This window comes from Zalophus californianus, chromosome 6, assembly GCF_009762305.2.
Source record: "Zalophus californianus isolate mZalCal1 chromosome 6, mZalCal1.pri.v2, whole genome shotgun sequence".
Taxonomy (NCBI): Eukaryota; Metazoa; Chordata; class Mammalia; order Carnivora; family Otariidae; genus Zalophus; species Zalophus californianus.
This window is the reverse complement of record NC_045600.1, coordinates 41315654-41335305: the sequence shown is the minus strand read 5'-3', so window position 1 is coordinate 41335305 and position 19652 is coordinate 41315654. Positions and strand designations below refer to the sequence as shown.

At 40.6% G+C, this 19652-nt stretch overlaps 1 protein-coding gene across 4 annotated transcripts in view; it reads right to left on the bottom strand.

The window, feature by feature from the left end:
* Positions 1–19652, bottom strand: part of ARMH4 (armadillo like helical domain containing 4) — a 130557-nt gene that overhangs the window by 49777 nt on the left and 61128 nt on the right. Inside the window, exon 6 of one of the 4 annotated variants that reach the window (XM_027570546.2) lies at positions 338–419. The exons of 1 other annotated variant lie outside the window; for it this stretch is intronic. In XM_027570546.2, the coding sequence (XP_027426347.2) occupies positions 391–419 (29 nt within the window). In that variant the 3' untranslated portion in view covers positions 338–390. Of the gene's footprint in view, positions 1–337; positions 420–3309; positions 4239–19652 lie in introns of those variants that run through there. 2 more of the 4 variants (XM_027570544.2, XM_027570545.2) reach the window with 2 other exon arrangements.

Below are 19652 nucleotides of genomic sequence, written 5' to 3'. Positions count from 1 at the left end.
AGTGACAAGAGATCTGGGATTTTCACAGGTTATAACTCTGGCCAAGCTATTTAGCTTCTCAGGGCCTAAGTATCCTCTGGGGTAAAATATGTTAACTGAACCAGATGATCTTTAAAGAAATGGCTCTAACAGTCTGCAGCAAATGTACAAAAACCCGGTTGCCACTCATGCACCACCACCTATGTGACCCCAACAGAAGAGTTTGCTGGAGAAATCCAGGTTGTATTGCTCTGAAGGAACAACATAATGTGAAAGTTTAAACAAGCAACATACAATAGCCACAGGACACCCACAAATCAAACACACAGAGCTTTAGAGTGCCAAAGGTTATCCTTTCTCCTGTTCAAATCTGCTTCTTCATTCTTCTTTCTCCTGTTCAAATCTGCTTCTTCATTCTTCTTCAGCAAAGCGAGACAGTACTAATAACGGACCCGGAAGGGAAAGATAGGAAAGTCAGTTCTTCTCCACCATTGTTTTTCATTGCAGCCTTGCTCACAAATTAAATTAGAGTAAATCAAAGAAGCAAGCACCGGCATACTATATCCTTGGCCATATGGAAAGAGATCTGGGGAATCTTTGGGAAAGCCCTAAGGACACATGAAGGAGGGGACCGATTCCTATAGCAGAAGTCTTTAAATGCTGAGTAATGTCGGGGAGAGGGGCAGAAAGAGCACACCGTTGGAAATGGGCATGTAACCCATCCTAGAGACACAAAGGGAAGGGTCTGCAGGATACAAACGATTATCAGAAGAGAGCTGAATTAGCACAGTTTAAGGCTGAGAGTCTTCAGGAACATGAGACAGCTGCATAAAATACCTTAATGGCCTCTCTGGTGTTTTATGTCTCTCAGGGTACATATCCATCTGGGAGGTCATGCTGGAGGTGCCCCCACCAAATGCCAGATGCCAGGCCTCTCTGCCAAACCCTTGGCCAGACCCTAGACAGCAGGGCAAGATTTCAGAAGATCCCTGGCAAGGATGCTAAATCTCATCAGAGAGTGAGCTCTAATTTTAAAGGCAATATTTATGGCCAGCCTCTTCCATTAAGTATGCATTGCCCAGGTCTAGGGAATGTCTAGATTGGCTAGGGTGAGGCTGGGTTAATTCAACATGTCTCTTCGGCTGCCGCCTACAGAGAGGGTTCCAAATGGACTTCTGGAAATGACTCAACTAATGCTCTGACACTAATCATCTCAAAAGTACCCTGTAAATACCAATTCACACCACATCACTCACCAAAAATATGTCACAAAAATCCTCTCAAGCAATAACTCTCCCTGCCTATGGCGTTTATGGGGAATTGATGACCAGCTACAGTCTATGGGCTATGACCAGAGCCAGCAGTTATTAATGCATAGGAAAAATTTTATACTCTGGTTCATTTTTCCAAAGGCAGCATCCTTCCGTGTGCGCAGAATATAAAACTCTGGATGCTGCATTATGTGTGAGTTCCCTGGTATATCTGAAGAGCCCGGTTGACTCCCTTGTGACCATGGATACAGGTTTCAAGCAATTGAAAAGGTAAGTAACAGGACCTGCCAAGAGGCTGTTTATGGTTTTAAGCCATGTTGTCAATACACAGAAAACAAAGTGAGATTCAGACAAACTAAAACATAAAACTGTCCTAGAATCTGCAAAAAGGAAAAATGCTTTCAATGTCTTTATATTAAGTCAATTGGACTATTGTACATCTTAATCAATATTGGATTGGTTTTTGAATCTTATTTAATATGATCACAATTTCAACTTTACGTGGACTTTTCCTGAGCTATAGTTTGTTCGCTCTTTCACTTTGTGTGCCTACACTGAAAAGACTGAGTAATTCATCTCTAGAGTCTCCTAAACAGGGTAGTAAAGGCAGCATTAATGAGTCAGCTTTGCTGTTGTCTCCTCATAACTGTCACTAAAAGGGAATAGCTTGTTCTTGGCTTTGTACTCTCACTACACCAATCTGCCTCTTTATTCTAACTCCACAGAGCTTGTGGAAGGCAATTTGGTTCTAATTTGAACTGATAAATAGACCACCATCAGCAAACACTGGTGAAGGCCTGGTAGGGATATAAAGATTTTGAAAAACTATCTTTACCCCTTCATAGCTGATGTTCCTCCAAAATCATGGTTTGATCACTGGATGCTGCAGTGTGTGTGAGTCTTAGATCCAGATATTGCTAGCAAGGAATAACTGGACAACTATGACATTGATCTTGTAGATCATCCCTACAGACCTGTGCCCAGAGAATCTGTATTAAGAGATGTACAATAAGGCAACCACATGGAGCATTTCTGAGTCAGAATATTATTTACAAATGCTTCTTTAGCTGCAAGAGGCCACTGCTTCTTCAGAGCAATCACTACCAGGGAGAAAGGTACCTCTAAGGTGTGTGGGCTGCCATGGGGTTTGCATAGAATATGTACAGCAAATGCACAAAAGGAAGATATTTTCAGAGTTCCTGGACTCCCAAACTTCCTCTATGTGTTGTCCTAATGGTCACAATGATGAACTATGTATCTATTAGCTTGATTCTCTCTGTCTCTCTCCCTCTCCAGGTCTTCCCAGCTGGGACCACTGAGAATCTGCAAAAAGGAAAAATGTCATTTTTCCTTGGCCTTCCTTGGTTTCCAAGGTAATGATGACAGAAGAAGCCTGCACCAATAGGCCCTGCTTGAGCCCCTTGGCTGCACTGGTAAGGCTTAGAATTCATTTGCATTCCAGATGCCATGTTGCACTCCAACCTGGTGAGGTTCCTCCATGAGTATCTTGGCACACAGTCCCTTGCAGCCCTACTCCTCAGCCCTCAACAGCCTCAGTCCAAAGACCCAAATTCCTAATTCTGATCAGTTGCTCAGTCTAAGACCAGAGACCTTCCCTGAGTTCCAGCTCACTGGGGAGCAGCCCCTGAAATCCTGCCTGGTTTACACCAGTCCTTCCTCTAAGGGTTGGCCCTGGCACCCTACCTGCCAGAATCCAATTCTTATACTTCTAGCCCACCCCCTACTGGTGACAACCTTCCCTGTCTAACACCACACATGAACCACTTCTGGATTTCTGCCCTGCTCAGCCAAACTCACTGGCTGTCTTAGAATCCATCTTTTCTGAAATCAGGACTGAAACTGTTGATTTCCATCAGACATCATGCCTGGTTCCCCTGCTATCCCCTCCAAAGCTAGTTTGGTTTCTTCAAAAAAAAATATTTCTTTTTCTTTCTTTTTTTTTTTTACAAACTTTATTTTCCGTCAACCTTTTCCATTTCTATTTCCATTTTGTTTGCCTTTGTGGAACAGTGGCTTAAGACCACTCAGTGGTTGTTCTACCTATTCAGTGGCCTGAGCAGTGGGAGCTGCAGACCAGTCTTCAGTGGCCGGCTCGGCGCTCCAGTCTTCAGTAGGGAACTGCTGAATAGGCACCGAGGGCACCTGGACGCCTTGAGACCAGTCTGCAACTTCAGGCTGACTAGCAGTGAACTCAGGAGCTGGAGCGGTCCATTCACCCTGAAATTCCTCCTGGGTCACAGGAGGAGAATTTTCAGCAGTGGCCTGCTCTTCCTTTTCAATCTCTTCAGGATCTCTGTAAAAGTAGAGATCAGGCATGATCCCCCGTGGGTGTTCACAGGAAATGGTGCCACGCATGCGCAGAACTTCCCTGGCCATCATCCACCACATCAGACCCACTGAGTGAGCTCCCTTGTTGTTGCAAGGGATGGCAATGTCCACATAGCGCAGAGGAGAGTCGGCGTTAGACAGAGCGATGGTAGGCGGGTTAACATAGGACGCCTCTGTAAGAGGCTGGTGGTCAGCCCTGGGATCAGTAACCACCAGCAGTCTCGGCTCCCGGCAGGCTGCCTGGATCTGGTTAGTGAAGTTTCCAGGAGTGAAGTGGCCGGCAATAGGAGTGGCTCCGGTAGTAGCAGCAAATTTCGGCACAGCTCACTGCCCAGTATTCCTGGACGATATGACACTGACATCAGCTGGGTTTTCAATGGCAACAATAGCACAAGCTGCCAGCAGAAGCTTCTCCCAGGTTCTCTTCAGATTTATGATGTAGATACCATCACTTTTCCTTTTGTAGATGTACGGTTCCACTTAAAAGTCAAGGTTGGTGCCACCTAAATGGGTTCCTGCTGCAAGGAATTTGAGGACATCCTCCTCCTTCATTTGCAGGACATCAAGAGCTCCGGACATTGTGAAAGTTTCCCTTTAAGTTATGACAGGAATGCAAAACAACGCTGTATGGACCCTTCTCTGCGTAGCGCGGAAAGGACCAAAAAGAAAATATTTCTAAGAGCTGTAGGAGAAATCAAAACCATGGGACCTGGTAACCACTGAATGTAGAGGCTATGAGATTAAAACATGAAATATGACTGAAGTTTCAATTTGCTAGGACTTTTCTCAGCGCCTTAAGTATATTCCAGAGGTCTATCTGTACAACAAAAGTTGGGGGAGGAGGAAGACTGCTATATCACATTTCACTTTAAGTGAATGACTCCCCTTGGAGCTGTGGATGACACCAAGTGCAGAGCCTTACACTACAGCTTTCAACAAGGGGTTCAGAAGATGAGCCAGAGGTGAAGGTGAAAGTCAGAATCCAGCTTACAACAGCCCTCTGTTTATATTATCCCATTTACTCCTCACAGAAACCCAAGCAGGGAAGATTATCCCATCTTATCCAGAAAACACTGGGGCTCATAAAGGTTAACTTGCTCAAAATCACTCACTTTCATAATTGTGAAGCTGAGAATTGAGCCTCAATGTGTCAGATTCTAACACTAGAACTCTATCCACAAGCTACAATGCCTTCCTAGGAGAAACTTAGAAAAGCAGCAGCCAGAGGCAGGGAAGACAACCAGAAGGCAATGGACCAAAGGAGCCATGGAGGAGAAAGTGGCCAGTAGGGTCCAGTGCTGCAGAGAGTCAGGTAACGAAAGAACTAAAAGGGACAATGTATGTGGCAAATTATATTTATAGAAATAAGTGCATATTGTTAGCTATGTGCTAGGAACCATGCTAAATGTTTTAGCTGTATTAAACCTTAAAATGGTCCCCAGGGATAGGCTCATTGTATTGATAAACACAAAATAAGACACAGGAAGGTTAAATAATTTGCTTAAGTTCATACAGCTAGCAGGGAATGGAGTCTGGATTTGAATCCTGGCAAGTGGGCTCCATGCTCTGCAGGCTTAGTCCTCCTGGGAGGTCTCTCAGTAAGAACAGTTTTGGTGGGGTGAGGCAATCCAGCCAACTTGCAGCTTGGCTATGAAGGGAAGGAGAAGAAAGCAGAAATTCAAGAGGTTGGGGGAGGGGGTGGGCATGTGTTAGTTTCCTAGGGCTGTCATAACAAAGTACCACCAACTAAATGGCTTAAAACAACAGAAATGTATTCTCTCAGTTCTAGAGGTTACAAATCCAAAGTCAAGATGTTGAAAGGTAGAAATCAACCACAAGAAAAAACCTGGAAAGAGCACAAATATACGAGGTTAAATAACATGTTACTAAACAATGAATGGGTCAACCAAGAAATCAGAGAAGAAATTAAAAATTACATAGAAATGAAAATAAAAATACATTAAACAGTCCAAAATCTTTAGGTTGCAGCAAAAGCAGTTCTAAGAGAGAAGTTTATAGCAATACAGGCCTACTTAAAAAGCAAGAAAAAAAATCTCATATACACAACCTAACCTCACACCTAAGAAGCTAGAAAAAGAAAAACAAACAAAACCTAAAACCAGCAGAAGGAAGGAAATAATAAAGATCAGAGCAAAAATTAATGATATAGAAACTAAAAAAAAAAAACAAAAAAAAACAATAGAACACATCAGTGAAACCAGGTGGAGTTGGTTCTTTGAAAAGATCAACAAAATTGATAAACCCAGCCAGAATCATCAGAGAGAGAGAGAGAACTCAAACAAAATCATAAATGAAAGAGGAAAAATAACAACCAACAACATAGAAATACAAATGATTAAAGAGGATATTATGAAAAGTTATATGCCAACAAATTGGACAACCTAGAAGAAAAGGATAAATTCCTAGAATCATATAACCTACCAAAACTGAAGCAGGAAGAAATAGAAAATTTGAACAGACTGATTACCTGCAATGAAATTGAATCAGTAATCAAAAAACTCCCAACAAACAAAATTCCAAGGCCAGAGAGCTTCACAGCTGAATTCTACCAAACATCTAAAGAAGAGTTAATACCGGGGCACCTGGGTGGTTCAGTTGGTTAAGCAGCTGCCTTCGGCTCAGGTCATGATCCTAGAGTCCTGGGATCAAACACCATATCGGGCTCCCTGCTCAGCGAGGAGACTGCTTCTCTCTCTCCCTCTGCCTGCTGCTCTGCCTACTTGTGATCTCTCTCTACCTCTCTGTCAGATAAATAAATAAAATCTTCATTAAAAAATGAAGAAGAAGAAGAGTTAATACCTATTCTTCTCAAACTATTCCCAAAAATAGAAGGAGGAAAACTTCTAAATTCATTCTATGAGGCCAACATTACCCTGATACCAAAATCAGATAAAGACACCACAAAAAAAAAAAAAAAAAAAGAGAGAGAGAAATATATGCCATTATCTTTGGTGAACATAGATGTAAAACTCCTCAACAAAATATTAACAACTAAATCCAGGAATACATTTAAAAAATCATTCACCACAACCAAGTGGGATTTATTCCCAGGCTGCAAGGGTGGTTCAATATTCTCAAATCAATCGATGTGATACATCACATCAATAAGAGAAAGGATAAAAACCATATGATCATTTCAATAGATGCAGAAAAAGCATTTGACAAAGTACAACATCCATTCATGATAAAAATCCTCAATAAAGTCGGTTTAGAAGAAACGTACCTCAAAATAATAAAGGCCATATATGAAAAACCCACAGCTAACATCATACTCAATGGGGAAAAACTGAGAGCTTTTCCCCTAAGGTCAGGAATAAGAAAAGGATGTCCACTCTCACCCCTTTTATTCAACATAGTACTGGAAGTCCTAGCCACAGCAATCAGACAGGAAAAAGAAATGAAAGGCATTTGAATTAGTAAGGAAAAAGTAAAACTTTCATTATTTGCATATGACCTGGATATTCTATATAGAAAACCCTAAACTCTACCAAAAAACTACTAGAATTGATAAATGACTTTAGTAAGTTTCAGGATACAAAATCAATACACAGAAATCCATTGCATTTTTATACACTAATAGTGAAGCAGCAGAAAGAGAAATTAAGAAGAGAATCCCATTTACAATTGCACCAAAGAAAATAAAATACCTAGGAATAAACTTAACCAAAGAAGTGAAAGACCTGTACTCTAAAAATTGTAAAACATTGATGAAAGAAATTAAAGAAGACACAAAGAAATGGAGAGACATCCTATACTCATGGAGTGGAAGAATAAATATTATTAAAATGTCTATACTGCCCAAAGCAATCTATAGAATTTATAGATTTAATGCAATCCCTACCAACATACCAACAGTATTTTTCACAAAGCTATAATAAATAATCCTAAAATTTGTATGGAACCACAGAAGACCTCAAACAGCCAAAGCAATCTTGAAAAAGAAAAACAAAACTGGAAGTATCACAATTCCAGACTTCAAGTTATATTACAAAGATGTCATAATCAAAACAGTATGGTACTGGCACAAAAATAGGTATATAGATCAAAGGAAGAGAACAGAAAGCCCAGAAATAAACCCACAACTATATGGTCAATTAATCTTCAACAAAGGAGGAAAGACTATGCAATGGGAAAAAGAGTCTCTTCAACAAATGGTGTTGGGAAAACTGGAGAGCTACATGCAGAAGAATGAAACTGGACCACTGTCTTATACCATACCCAAAAATAAATTCAAAATGGATTAATGACCTAAATGTGAGACCTGAAACCATAAAAATCCTAGAAGAGAGCAGAGGCAGTAATCTCTCTAACATTGGTCATAGCAACCTAAAGAAGAAGATGGAATATTACTCAGCCATAAAAAGAATGAAATCTTGCCATTTGCAACAACATGGATGGAGCTAGAGAGTATAATGCTACAGGAAATAAGTCAGTCAGAGAAATACAAATACCAAATTATTTCACTCGTATGTGGAATTTAAAAAACAAAAAAATAAACAAAGGGGAAAAAAGAGAGCCTTAACTCTTAACTGTAGAGAACAAACAGATGGTTACCAGAAGGGAAGAGGGTGGGGAATGGGTGAAATAGTTGATGAGGATTAAAAGTACGCTTAATTTTGAGGTGCCTGGGTGGCTCAGTCAGTTAAGCATCTCCCTCCGGCTCAGGTCATGATCCCAAAGTCCTGGGATCTAGCCTCCCATCAGGCTCCTTGCTCAGTGGGGAGTCTGCTTCTCCCTCTGCTGCTCTCCCTGCTCATGCTCCCTCTCCCTCCTTCTCTCTCTCAAATAAATAAATAAAATCTTTTTTTAAAAAAAGTACAATTAGGGTGGGGGGATGGGTTAGCCTGGTGATGGGTATTAAGGAGGGCATGTATTGCATGGAGCACTGGGTGTTATATGCAAACAATGAATCATGGAACACTACATTAAATAAATAAATAAATAAATAAATAAATAAATAAATAAATAAGAAGGACGGAATCCTCACAGCAAAAAAAAAGTACAATTAACCTTGATGAACACTGAGTAATATATGGAACTGCTAAATTACTATATTGTACACCTGAAACTAATACAACACTGTATGTTAACTAACTGGAATTTAAATACATACATACATACATACACATATAAACAAACAAAAGATGTTGAAAGGGCCATGCTCCCTCCAGAGACTCTAAGGGAGGATCCTTCCTTGTCTCTTCCAGTCCCTGGTAGATGCATGTGTTCTAAGGAATGGTTGTGGCATTCCTGCTTGTGGCATGTTCTAAGATGTTGTTTGTGGCAACATCATTGCAATCCCTGCCTCAGTCTTCACATGGTTCCTTCCCTGTGTGTCTGTGTGTCTGTGTCTCCACGTGGCATTCTCTTTGTGTGTCTGTGTCTAAATTTCCCTCTTCTAATAGGACATCAGTCACATTGGTCTAAGGTCCTTCCTAATGACCTCATCTTGATGAAATCTGCAAAGACCCTATTTCCAAATGTTGCATTCATAGGTCCTAAGGGTTAGGACTTCAACATATCTTTTTGGGGGAGGAGGATACAATTCAACTCATGACAGGAGCCATGCTCCAAAGGAGGGTTTTCAAGATAAAAATGGGAAGGGTACTCTACAAGCTGTTTTTTTTTTTTTTTTAAAGATTTTATCTATTTATTTGAGAGAGAGAGAATGAGAGATAGAAAGCACGAGAGGGAAGAGGGTCAGAGGGAGAAGCAGACTCCCCGCTGAGCAGGAAGCCCGATGTGGGACTCGATCCCGGGACTCCAGGATCATGACCTGAGCCGAAGGCAGTCGCTTAACCAACTGAGCCACCCAGGCGCCCTCTACAAGCTGTTTTAAAATAACATTTTATTAAAGATCAGTAGTCAAGTCATGGTTCTTTCCAAATGAGCAGAAAATCTGATTATCTGCATCCTAGGAAAGGCTTGCCATGCCTGGCATATCATTTTCAGTATTCTGCTTTGATTTAATGAGTCGGAGAAGGACAGTCTCAGAGCTTTTGCCAGGAACATTCTGGTACTATCCATCTATCACAACCTCCCCAGCTCATGTCTCCCCTGATCAATAAGAAAGCAGAATCGATGCCCATGTCAAGCGGCACGGTTAACTCTCAATCACACAGACTGACAGAGGCAAGCAGTTGTGTAAACACTAAAATGAACAGAAACTTTTCAACTGGCTAGAATTTGGTTGGTTTTTCTACTGATGTTTTCTTAGACAATTTTTAAAAATAGTTTGTAATCCCTCAGTTTATTTTTTAAAATATTGTATTTATTTATTTTTGAGAGAGAGAGAGAGAGCACGAGCAGTGGGGATGGGCAGAGGGAGAAGCAGACACCCACTGAGCAGGGAGCCCAATGCCGGACTCAATCCCAAGACCCTGGGATCATAACCTGAGCCGAAGGCAGATGCAACCGACTGACCCACCCAGGAACCCCAGTAATCCCTCAGTTTATATCAAATGGAAGAAGCAATTCAAGGAAGTAGCTTAGAAATAGCTACAAAATTGAATCCAGGAGTAAATGATCAGTGCAGATAATCCACACACTACTTCTAAGTAAGAATTAGCTAGACTTACAATATCAATAATAGGTTGATCCAACACCTAAGACAATGGCATCAAAATTTTTTACTTTAAATAATTCCAGGATAGTATTACTTATATTAAAAAAACTGCCACTTATAACATTTATGCATTCATTACTTTTTCCCAAAATGTTTAATTATTATCTGCTCCTTCCTGATTAGTTTGACACAGTATAATAAGCATGGAAATTTAGCAAAAACTTTAATTAAAAAATACCAATAAAGAAAGAGCAGGTAGTAGCTGTCAAAGAGTGTCTAATGCTGTGAGACATTTGTGATTCACACTATCTTTGCTCATGCAATTCATAACCACTGTATTCACAGTATTGAAAGAAAAAATTTACACCTCCCAGTCAGGGCAGAAGACATCAACATTATCAAGGGACAAGAGTGCTCTTAAAACAAACACAATATTTTATTCCAATAATGTCAATTATTACCCAAAACTTTTGAAAGACTCCTTACCTATAATTACCACCAGAGTGTATAAAATATTCTTTTTAATTCTTTCATTAATTTAGCAAATTCTTATGTAGTGCCTGCCACGTATGTGATATTGTGCTATGTGACATTAATTTTTTAAAAGATTCAAGAGTAATTCAGAGCAAAATCAGACACATGGTATTGTTAATCAAGCAGGGTAATGCCATTTTTTTTTAAAGATTTATTTATTTGAGAGAGAGCGAGCAGGGGAGGGGCAGAGAGAGAGGGAGAGAATCTCAAGCAGACTCCCTGTTGAGCATGGAGTCCAACGCAGGGCTCAGTCCCATGACCCTGAGATCGCAACCTGAGCCGAAACCAAGAGTCAGATGCTCAACCAGCTGCATCCCCAAGGTGCCCCTAGAGTAACACCATTTAGATTAAAAAAAAAAAAAAATGTTTCACAGAAAGTATGCTGCCAGGCAAAGTATAGTTCACTCTTTCTGCATCAAAACAGGGCCCTTCAGATGGTTTCAGAATTTCTTCAGAATAAGTCTGGCTGACACTGGACCTTGGAGGATACATTTTTAGCAAACAAAGCCACTGATTTCAGAGACTCTATCCACTTTGCCTTATTGTGTGATTGCAGACATTCTGTCCCCTCAAGCCTCAAGATTCAAATCAGACATTCAGGCTGAGCCCACCAGGCATCACCATCATCTAGTATCTTCTCCAGAGACGGTCATTCTTTTTCCAGTTTCCCTTGAAAGATCTAAACAAATGGTGAGTCATTGTGATTTCTAGGCATCACTGCAAATATAAAGCACACTCTCACAGAGCTTCCACTCGTGCCTACACTGGCCTTTAGAATGAGCCCGTTTCTCTCCCTAATTTACTCTTCAAAGGAGGGTAAGTGTAAGCCAGCACTACAGACAGACATGAGTAACTGGTTGACCCATTTATACAGCAGTATGACAATATGTTATCTGCACTTCCTAATACTCATGTCCTTGAGTGTCCTCATACTCCATTTGAGTGTGGGCAGAAACTATGATTTGCTTCTAACCAACAGAATATGGTAAAGGTGATGGGATGTCACTTCTATGATTATGTTACATAAGACTGCAATGTCTGGCTCACTAGCAGGCTTTCTTTCTTGTGAGCTTTCTTAAAGCAAACCGCCATGTCTCGAGCTGCCCTACAGGGAGGCCCACGTGGCAAGGAACTGAGGGTAGCATTCAGCCAACCAAAACCTGAAGTCCTCAGTCCTACCACCCACAAGAAATTGAATTCTGCCAACAACCGTGTGAGCTTGGAGGCAGATCCTTCTCCGTTCAAACCCTGAGAGAAGACCACAGTCTCAGCTGACACCTTAAAGCTGAGATCCTACAGCAAAGGACCTTCTGAGCTATGCCTTGCTTCTAACATTTCATCTCCACAGCCTTGCTTGTTAGTAGCTTTTCTTGGTTATTCACTTCACATAAAATGCACACTAATTGTCAGAAACTCCAGGATAATTCTACAACTATCAACAGCCGGCATGTTTTGTGGTCAGTCTGGATTACTGGTATCTCGGTGTGTATCAATATGCTGGAATGTGCCACAGCCATGCCTGTGCATCCCGTGCCAGGGGAGAAAGCCAGTCCTGTTCTTCATAGTTACCTTCTGGAGTAAACAGGGAAACCAAAATAGGCAAATCCATAGAGATAGAAAGCAACCTAGTGATTGCCAGGGCTAGAAGAAGAGAGGAATGAGGGAGGAGGTGCTTCATGGGTACAAGGCTTCCTTCTGGGTGATGAAAATGTCTCAGAACTAGAAAAAGGTGATGGCTGTGTCACACTGTGAATGTATTAAATGTCACTGAATTGTACACTTTAAAATGGTTAATGGTTGTTTTATGTTATGTGAATTTTACCACAAATATATTTTTTTAATGTAAAGAAAAAAAGAGTAACTAGAGATAAGCAGGCACCAAGAAGGCTTTGAAGTTTCCAGAGAAATAATTTTTGAATCATAAAGGAAGGTCAGTCTTTCTAAGAGGAAAAACTCAAAAGCAACTTACTACACATACTACTTCCAGATGCTATATTCATGGATCCTAAAAGGTCGATGACGATAAGACCATTGACATTAAAGATACACATTGACTGTAAGACTTATCTGTGATTGTAGAAGCACTAAAATGTAAGAATCATTATACTCAAAGATAAATACTATCACAGATAAAATAAACATGGTTACTACTAATTTAAGCAGATACATTTTACTTAACGCATCTACAATGTAACTTAGAATGCACTGATATAAGTGGAAAAACTCCAATGTCAACTATGGAAAAAATGCATAGACTGGAAGATAACAGGTCATTTGTTTCCTCTGAATAGAGGAATCATGGATGAGTTTTCCCATCTTCTTTAGATGCTTTTGAAAAGTGGCATGAGAGGCTTCCCTCGCCTTTCATCTTCGTGCCTTCCCATTTTCTGCTGGTAGGAAGAGGATGGAGCCCCAGCAGGAGAGTGATAAAGAAGAATCGGAGGAGCCCAACAAAGAGGGACTTCTGACCACTCATGTACGGAGAGTCAGCACAGCCTGAAAGGACACCCAAGGGAAATGGTAGCAGAACGCTTGCACCATTCGCAGGCCTCTGAGTGATTTTGTGGTCTGCTGTAAATAAAGGTTCTTTTGGGTGGTAGACAGAGCCAGAAGCCTAACCAGCTGTTTCTGGGCATAAAGCCAGGGTTATATATTTTATCCAAAATTTTTGCTTTGAGCATATACTGCTTCATAGTCAGAATAAACAAACAAAAATGGGGAAATGGACTAATATTAACCCCTGATTTACTCCCTTTAGCCAACCAAGCAGGTGGTTTTTAGGAGGTGACAGGTCATTTTCTGCTAAAATCATCACCTTATGAATATATAAAATAAGAAATCCCAAGAGAAGCTGAAATTTCACTTCAAGTAAAGAAAAAAGAATAAGTGAAAGACAGTGTCACATTTCTCTTTGGAAAGGGCTGGCTTTTTCTGAATTCTAATGGACTGTATGTCATTGAAACATTTAAGTGGCCTGAATGATTCTTCTTTTCAGGAGGATAATGGATGTGACACAGGTGGCCAGAGGACGAATAGGAAGCAAGAATATGAGGCAAGCAGATACTGAAAAGAGACCTTGTAAAAAGCTTTTAGTTCTTTTTATTATTTACATCCCTGAATGGATATGTCTGGAAATTGATTATAAAAATCAACTTTCCACATTTGGAAATGATGTAGTAGATTATCAGTTCATTCTTTCCCCTGGCCTCCCAAAATACCTTTAGATGATGATGTTTTTGCATTGAAGTAAGTATTAATGTTCCCACCTTAATTGATTACTACTCACTGACTAGAGTAATTGCCTACACATGAAGTATCTTGTAGCCTTGAAAGATGTTCTTCACTTCTTGGAACATCACATCATCATGCCTGTCATGATTAGACAGTATCACATTTGCCTTGCTCAGCTGAAAAGGAGACATTTCACTAGCCTTAATGATGCCTACCTGACAACCAATTCATTTGGGAATGAGCCTAATGTTTTGTCACTGAAGGACACAAAGTAGCTTTCAGAGATCTAAGAAAAGAGACAGTGACAAGTTATGTTAAGCAAACTACCTTTGTTTCTTAGCCAGCAGGCAAAAGTGTTACAAGGAAAGTGTTCCAACTCTTGGATTTGAAGTAATACAGCCAAAAATGAAGTTATCAACTCTTACAGCTTAAAGAGAACTCTAAAGATCTAGTCCAAATATTCCTTGACCATCAGGATCTACCTGCAGATATCTGAACTTTACCTAGATCAACAAGGCAGTTGCAACTTCCAAGTTTCTTCTTTGCACAATCCCTGACATTTCCACTCAGATGAGAAATGCTTGTAACAACCACTCCTACCCATGCGTGTATGCACAGACATGCACTCAATTCTTTTTTTTAAATTTAAATTCAATTAATTACCATATAAAGTATTATTAGTTTCAGAGGTAGAGTTCAGTGATTCGTCAGTTGCATATAACACCCAGTGCTCATTACATCAGGTGCCCTCCTTAATGTCCATCACCCTGTTACCTCATCCCCCCACCCCCCTTGCTCTCAATTCTTTTAGTCAACCAATAACTGCTTATGGAGCCACCAAAACATGCTGTATACTAAGATAGGTCACAGGGAACATAAAGGTGAATAAAGCATGATTCCCTGCCTTCAAGTAGCTCAGACTCTTACAAAGACAGGCATTAACAAATACAATATAACACTTTCAGCAAAGGCCGGTAGAAGTAGAAATAAGGAAGTAATCAATTCATGAGAATTCTCCCTGAGTAAGATGACACTTGCATCAGGTATTACAGACTCAGTAGGCATTCCACAGACAGACATAGGAGAAGCAGGAAAAGGAATTCCAGAGACCTTGGTAGGCAAAATCTTAGAAACATGCATGCTCAATTGCAAGACTGTTGAATCACAGATCTGTACCTCTGAAACAAATAATACAATATATGTTAAAAAAAAAAAAAAAGAAGAAGAAGAAGAAGAAGATAGCAGGAGGGGAAGAATGAAGGGGGGGAAATTGGAGGGGGAGACGAACCATGAGAGACGATGGACTCTGAAAAACAAACTAAGGGTTCTAGAGGGGAGGGGGGTAGGGGGATGGGTTAGCCTGGTGATGGGTATTAAAGAGGGCACGTTCTGCATGGAGCACTGGGTGTTATACACAAACAATGAATCATGGAACACTACATCCAAAACTAATGATGTAATGTGTGGTGATTAACATAACAATAAAAATTTTTTAAAAAAAGAAAAGAAACATGCATGCTCAGGATGAGCAGGGATGGGAAGTACACACAGATCAAGAAGCAAGGCGGCAGAAGGGAAGCTGATAGGAAGGCAGATTTAAAGCCAAAATGTGCGCAGCCTCAAAGGCCATGCAAAGGAAACTCAATTTATCCCATAGGTAAATGAAGTAGCCAACACAAGGTTTTAATTTAAATGGCACTGTGCTATCTTATTCAAACTGATTGTCTCTCAGAACCTGGCATAACAGCCTCTCTCACAATATAAACATTTGTGCAGGAGGGTAGTCGCTGCTCAACAATCAGATTTGTGTTTCAGAAAGCTATCACTGAGAACAGTGCAGAGAATGAACTGGAATGTGGGAGACACTGCAACAAAGACGGGTAAAGAGGCTCCTGCAATAGTTTGGGCAAGAGCTAATGCTGATGAGGGAACAGAAGGCAAGCCGAGGACAAAGCAGAAGCTGACACCCCACAACACCTCCCCCCATGGGATATATGTGACATTCCTCAGGCACTCCTCGCTGCCCTAAAGGAAAAACAAATAGTTAACTTGCAGAGATCACAATCCTGTAAGACCTGAGTCTCCCTCAGTTTACAAATGTCCTAGATTTACATGGAAGAAGCTTTCTTATCAATAGCCTAACTTCCAGAGACCCATAACTCAGTTTCCTGAAGCCCTAACATCATCCTCCCCTTCATAAAATTGAGCGAGGCTGAGGCAGAAGGAAATGTAAATAAAATTGAATTTCTTTTTAAACCTGCAGCCCATTGATAAGGACATGTGATAAGAAGAATGTAACATTCCTCCAGGAAGCTCCCAATTATCTATCTAGTAAGTTAATGCCTTAACTTGACAATGGCAAGGCCTCCGGTATCCTGTGAATCCTGTGAGTTTTCTTTAACATATGAAAGTACTTTCTCGAAACCTCCCTTTTTCCTTACCTTGCTTACCTATGTAGGCTATAATCAGCCTTACCTTGCTTACCTATATAGTCTATATAATCAGCCACCCCTCACAATCCCGGTGCAGCAGCTCTTTCTGCCCATGGGTCCTGTCCCCGGGCTTTAATAAACCATCATTCTGCACCAAAGATGCCTCAAGAATTCTTTGTGGGTCATGGGCTCCAGACTTCACCCCACCGAACCTCATCTATATTCCAAAACCACCTCAATGCTGGCCTAAGGATGGTGCTATGGCAAGGGTGAGTTGACCACGCACTGGGGAGAAAGAATGAATGGGACTCTGCTCCTGACTGGTTGTGGGAACTGAGGGAAACAGACAGGAATTCGAGATGACACTCAGATTTCTAACTTAACAATGAGTGTTCCCAATGGCTCGGTCCCCCTAGGCAGCTCAAAGGGGAGGCAGAAGTTGATAGGATCCAGATCACAGCTGGAAGGGGTAGACTTGCACAGGGGGTAGGCTGCCTCTTTTTCTTTTTTGAGTCAAAAAGAAGGAAGCACAAAGGAAAATAAAGGGGCTTCCACATAGTGACCTCAGGTCCATCCAAAGCCCTTTAATATATTTAAAAACCTGCAGCTCGGAGCAATGAAGGGGGCTACCAAAGACCACACGATACAGTAAAAGCATAGCCAGAGCAATTCAAGAAGTTTCCCCAGGGCTCCTTCCATGATATTAGAATGTTTCCTTTTATAAATTAAATACCAAACACTTTAGCTTCCTGAGCATGGAAATAGAAGAGAAGACATAACATGTTTGTAAATTAAGAGACACTGTATACAGCTATGCCTTCTGCCGTTCTGAATGTCTAGCTCTTGGCGATTCATTTTGTAACCCGGTACATTGGGACATTTCTTTTCTTTATTCTAAGGAGAATAGTTGGAAAGATCAACACATACAGTCATACTAACCCTGAGGCCATGGTTTTTGTAATGTGACAAATAAAGGTTTTTTGAATGAATTAAATGCAGGTGAGTGCAGACCTCAGAGTTAAGTTTTCAAAAAAGCAAACTTAGTTTTGCATATCCTAATTGAAAAGGAGGCAAGAAAAGCTGTTACTGATGCATCAGAATACATTTCTGCTGCCTTTACACTGAATCTCCTAAAAATAAGGGATTCAGATTTACTAACTTGTTTTTATTCATCCAAAAATCAGTATTTGGGATGCAATAGATTGAATTCAAGGTTTCAAAATATAATTTGGGAGTTGCTGGAGATACAGCAAATATTGATCAGAGTAACTTCACGTTTCTTATTGATATTTCTTTCTTTACTATCTGCTTAAAATGTCCAAGTTCTAATGCATGACCAGTCCTTCCCTCCAGCCAGGTCATAAAAGTGTCACCCAAGTGGCTCCCACTATGTTTTAGGCTAACTTCAACATCCTGATGGAACATAAAGCTTTTGTTTAATCCAAACACCCCAGTGAAGAATTAATATAGAAACAAGGGAAGACAGATTGCTTCAACATTCAATTTTAACTTCCATATATCATACACTAATAAAATAATCAAGACTATCTGTCAAAGTGTCTGACATATAAAAGACACTAAGCAGTTTTTAATATCTCAGTGGAGAGGTCATGGCAGTAATACAAATCATGGTTAATTTTTTAGACCTTTCAAATTACCTCAGTAACATTAGGACGGAAGGCGATTTTTATGCATCTCAGATGGTGCTAGTGACAAAGGAGGTAAATTGAAGAACCCATGGGAATTTTAAATGGAGTGAAGGAATCCAGATGCTGGCTTTCTAATTTGTGCCTGGATGCATGATATGGGCATCTTCTGAAGCACTGTTTTAGCCCAGAGACCATCCCTGACCCCTCCACTCAGCCAGGTCCCCTTGTCATCTGCTTTTCATCTAGCACATGCCCTATGATTATTATAATCTCTCTGTACTGTAATTATTTCTCTTTTTTTGGTATTACCTCTTTAATTGCCTGTCTTTCCCACCAGGCAGGAAGCTCCATAAAGTCAGACTGTCTGTACTATTCATCATTGTAAGCCCAGAGCCTGGCAAGCACCTCACACATTGCAGGTACCTAGTAAGTATTTCCTGAATGAATGAATTGGTAAATAAGTGAAAGACGGAATGAAATGGTTTTCTGAATCAACTTTTTTTTTCTGAAGAGACTTGTCCATTATCGGACATATGTTATTAAAAATAATAAAAAGTAGTATATTGTAAAGGATTTGAGTTTGGGGTGGGGAAGAATGCTAGATGCTCTGTTCATTTTAATAGCTATTAGTGCTCCTTTCCTTTTTCCTGTACTAGAATCCCTTTGGCCAGAGCTTTACTGTAATTTTAGTTGACTGCAGCGACATCTACTGCTGAGATGGAGGAAGAGTCACCTTTCCACTTGCAGATTGCAGGTGGTGCCTGAGACAAGACCTCAGGGCATTCAGGTCACCCTATCATCCTGCATAATGAGTCTTACAGACTGTTATTTCCACTTCACAAATAGGAAATTCGAGTGTATATTCATTAACCTATCCCACAGCGAATGAGCGACAGAGCCCTCAATACCAACTCCAGGCTACAGTGCGCCTCATTAGAAACTTACTGAATGAGGAGGGGGGATGATTATGGCAGAAATGCCTCGCTAGGGGCACCTGGGTGGCTCAGTTGGGTAGGCGTCCAGCTCTGGATTTCAGCTCAAGTCATGATCTCAGGGTTGTGAGAATGAGCCCCACATCAGGATGGCCATGGAGTCTGCTTAAGATTCAGAAAGATAAAAAGAAAAGGAAAGAAAGAAAAAGAAAAGGAAGGAAGGAAGGAAAGGAAGAAAGAGAGAGAGAAAGAGAAAGAAAAGAAAAAGAAAGAAAGAAAGAAAGAAAGAAAGAAAGAAAGAAAGAAAGAAAGAAAGAAAGAAAAAGAAAAGAAAGAGAAAGAGAAAGAAAAAATGCCTCGCAAGAGGAAATGTATTGCCAGTATAAGCTCCTCTTTATCTGAATACCCCCTCTATGTCTACATTTGGCTTTGGGAAGTTGCCACCTCTTTGGGAATTTGGCCCATTAAAATATGGCAACTCCAAACTAAATGAGTGGTGGGGGGAAAAAAAATCAGGAAACCTAGAAGAGTATAAGAAAACATCCTTATGTCGTTTTGCAAAAGTAATGTAACCCTGTTATTTTTCTGGTGCCCCTTGTTCACTTAAGAAGTCACTCTGTGGGGCGCCTGGGTGGCTCAGTCATTGAGCGTCTGCCTTTGGTTCAGGTCATGATCCCAGGGTCCTGGGA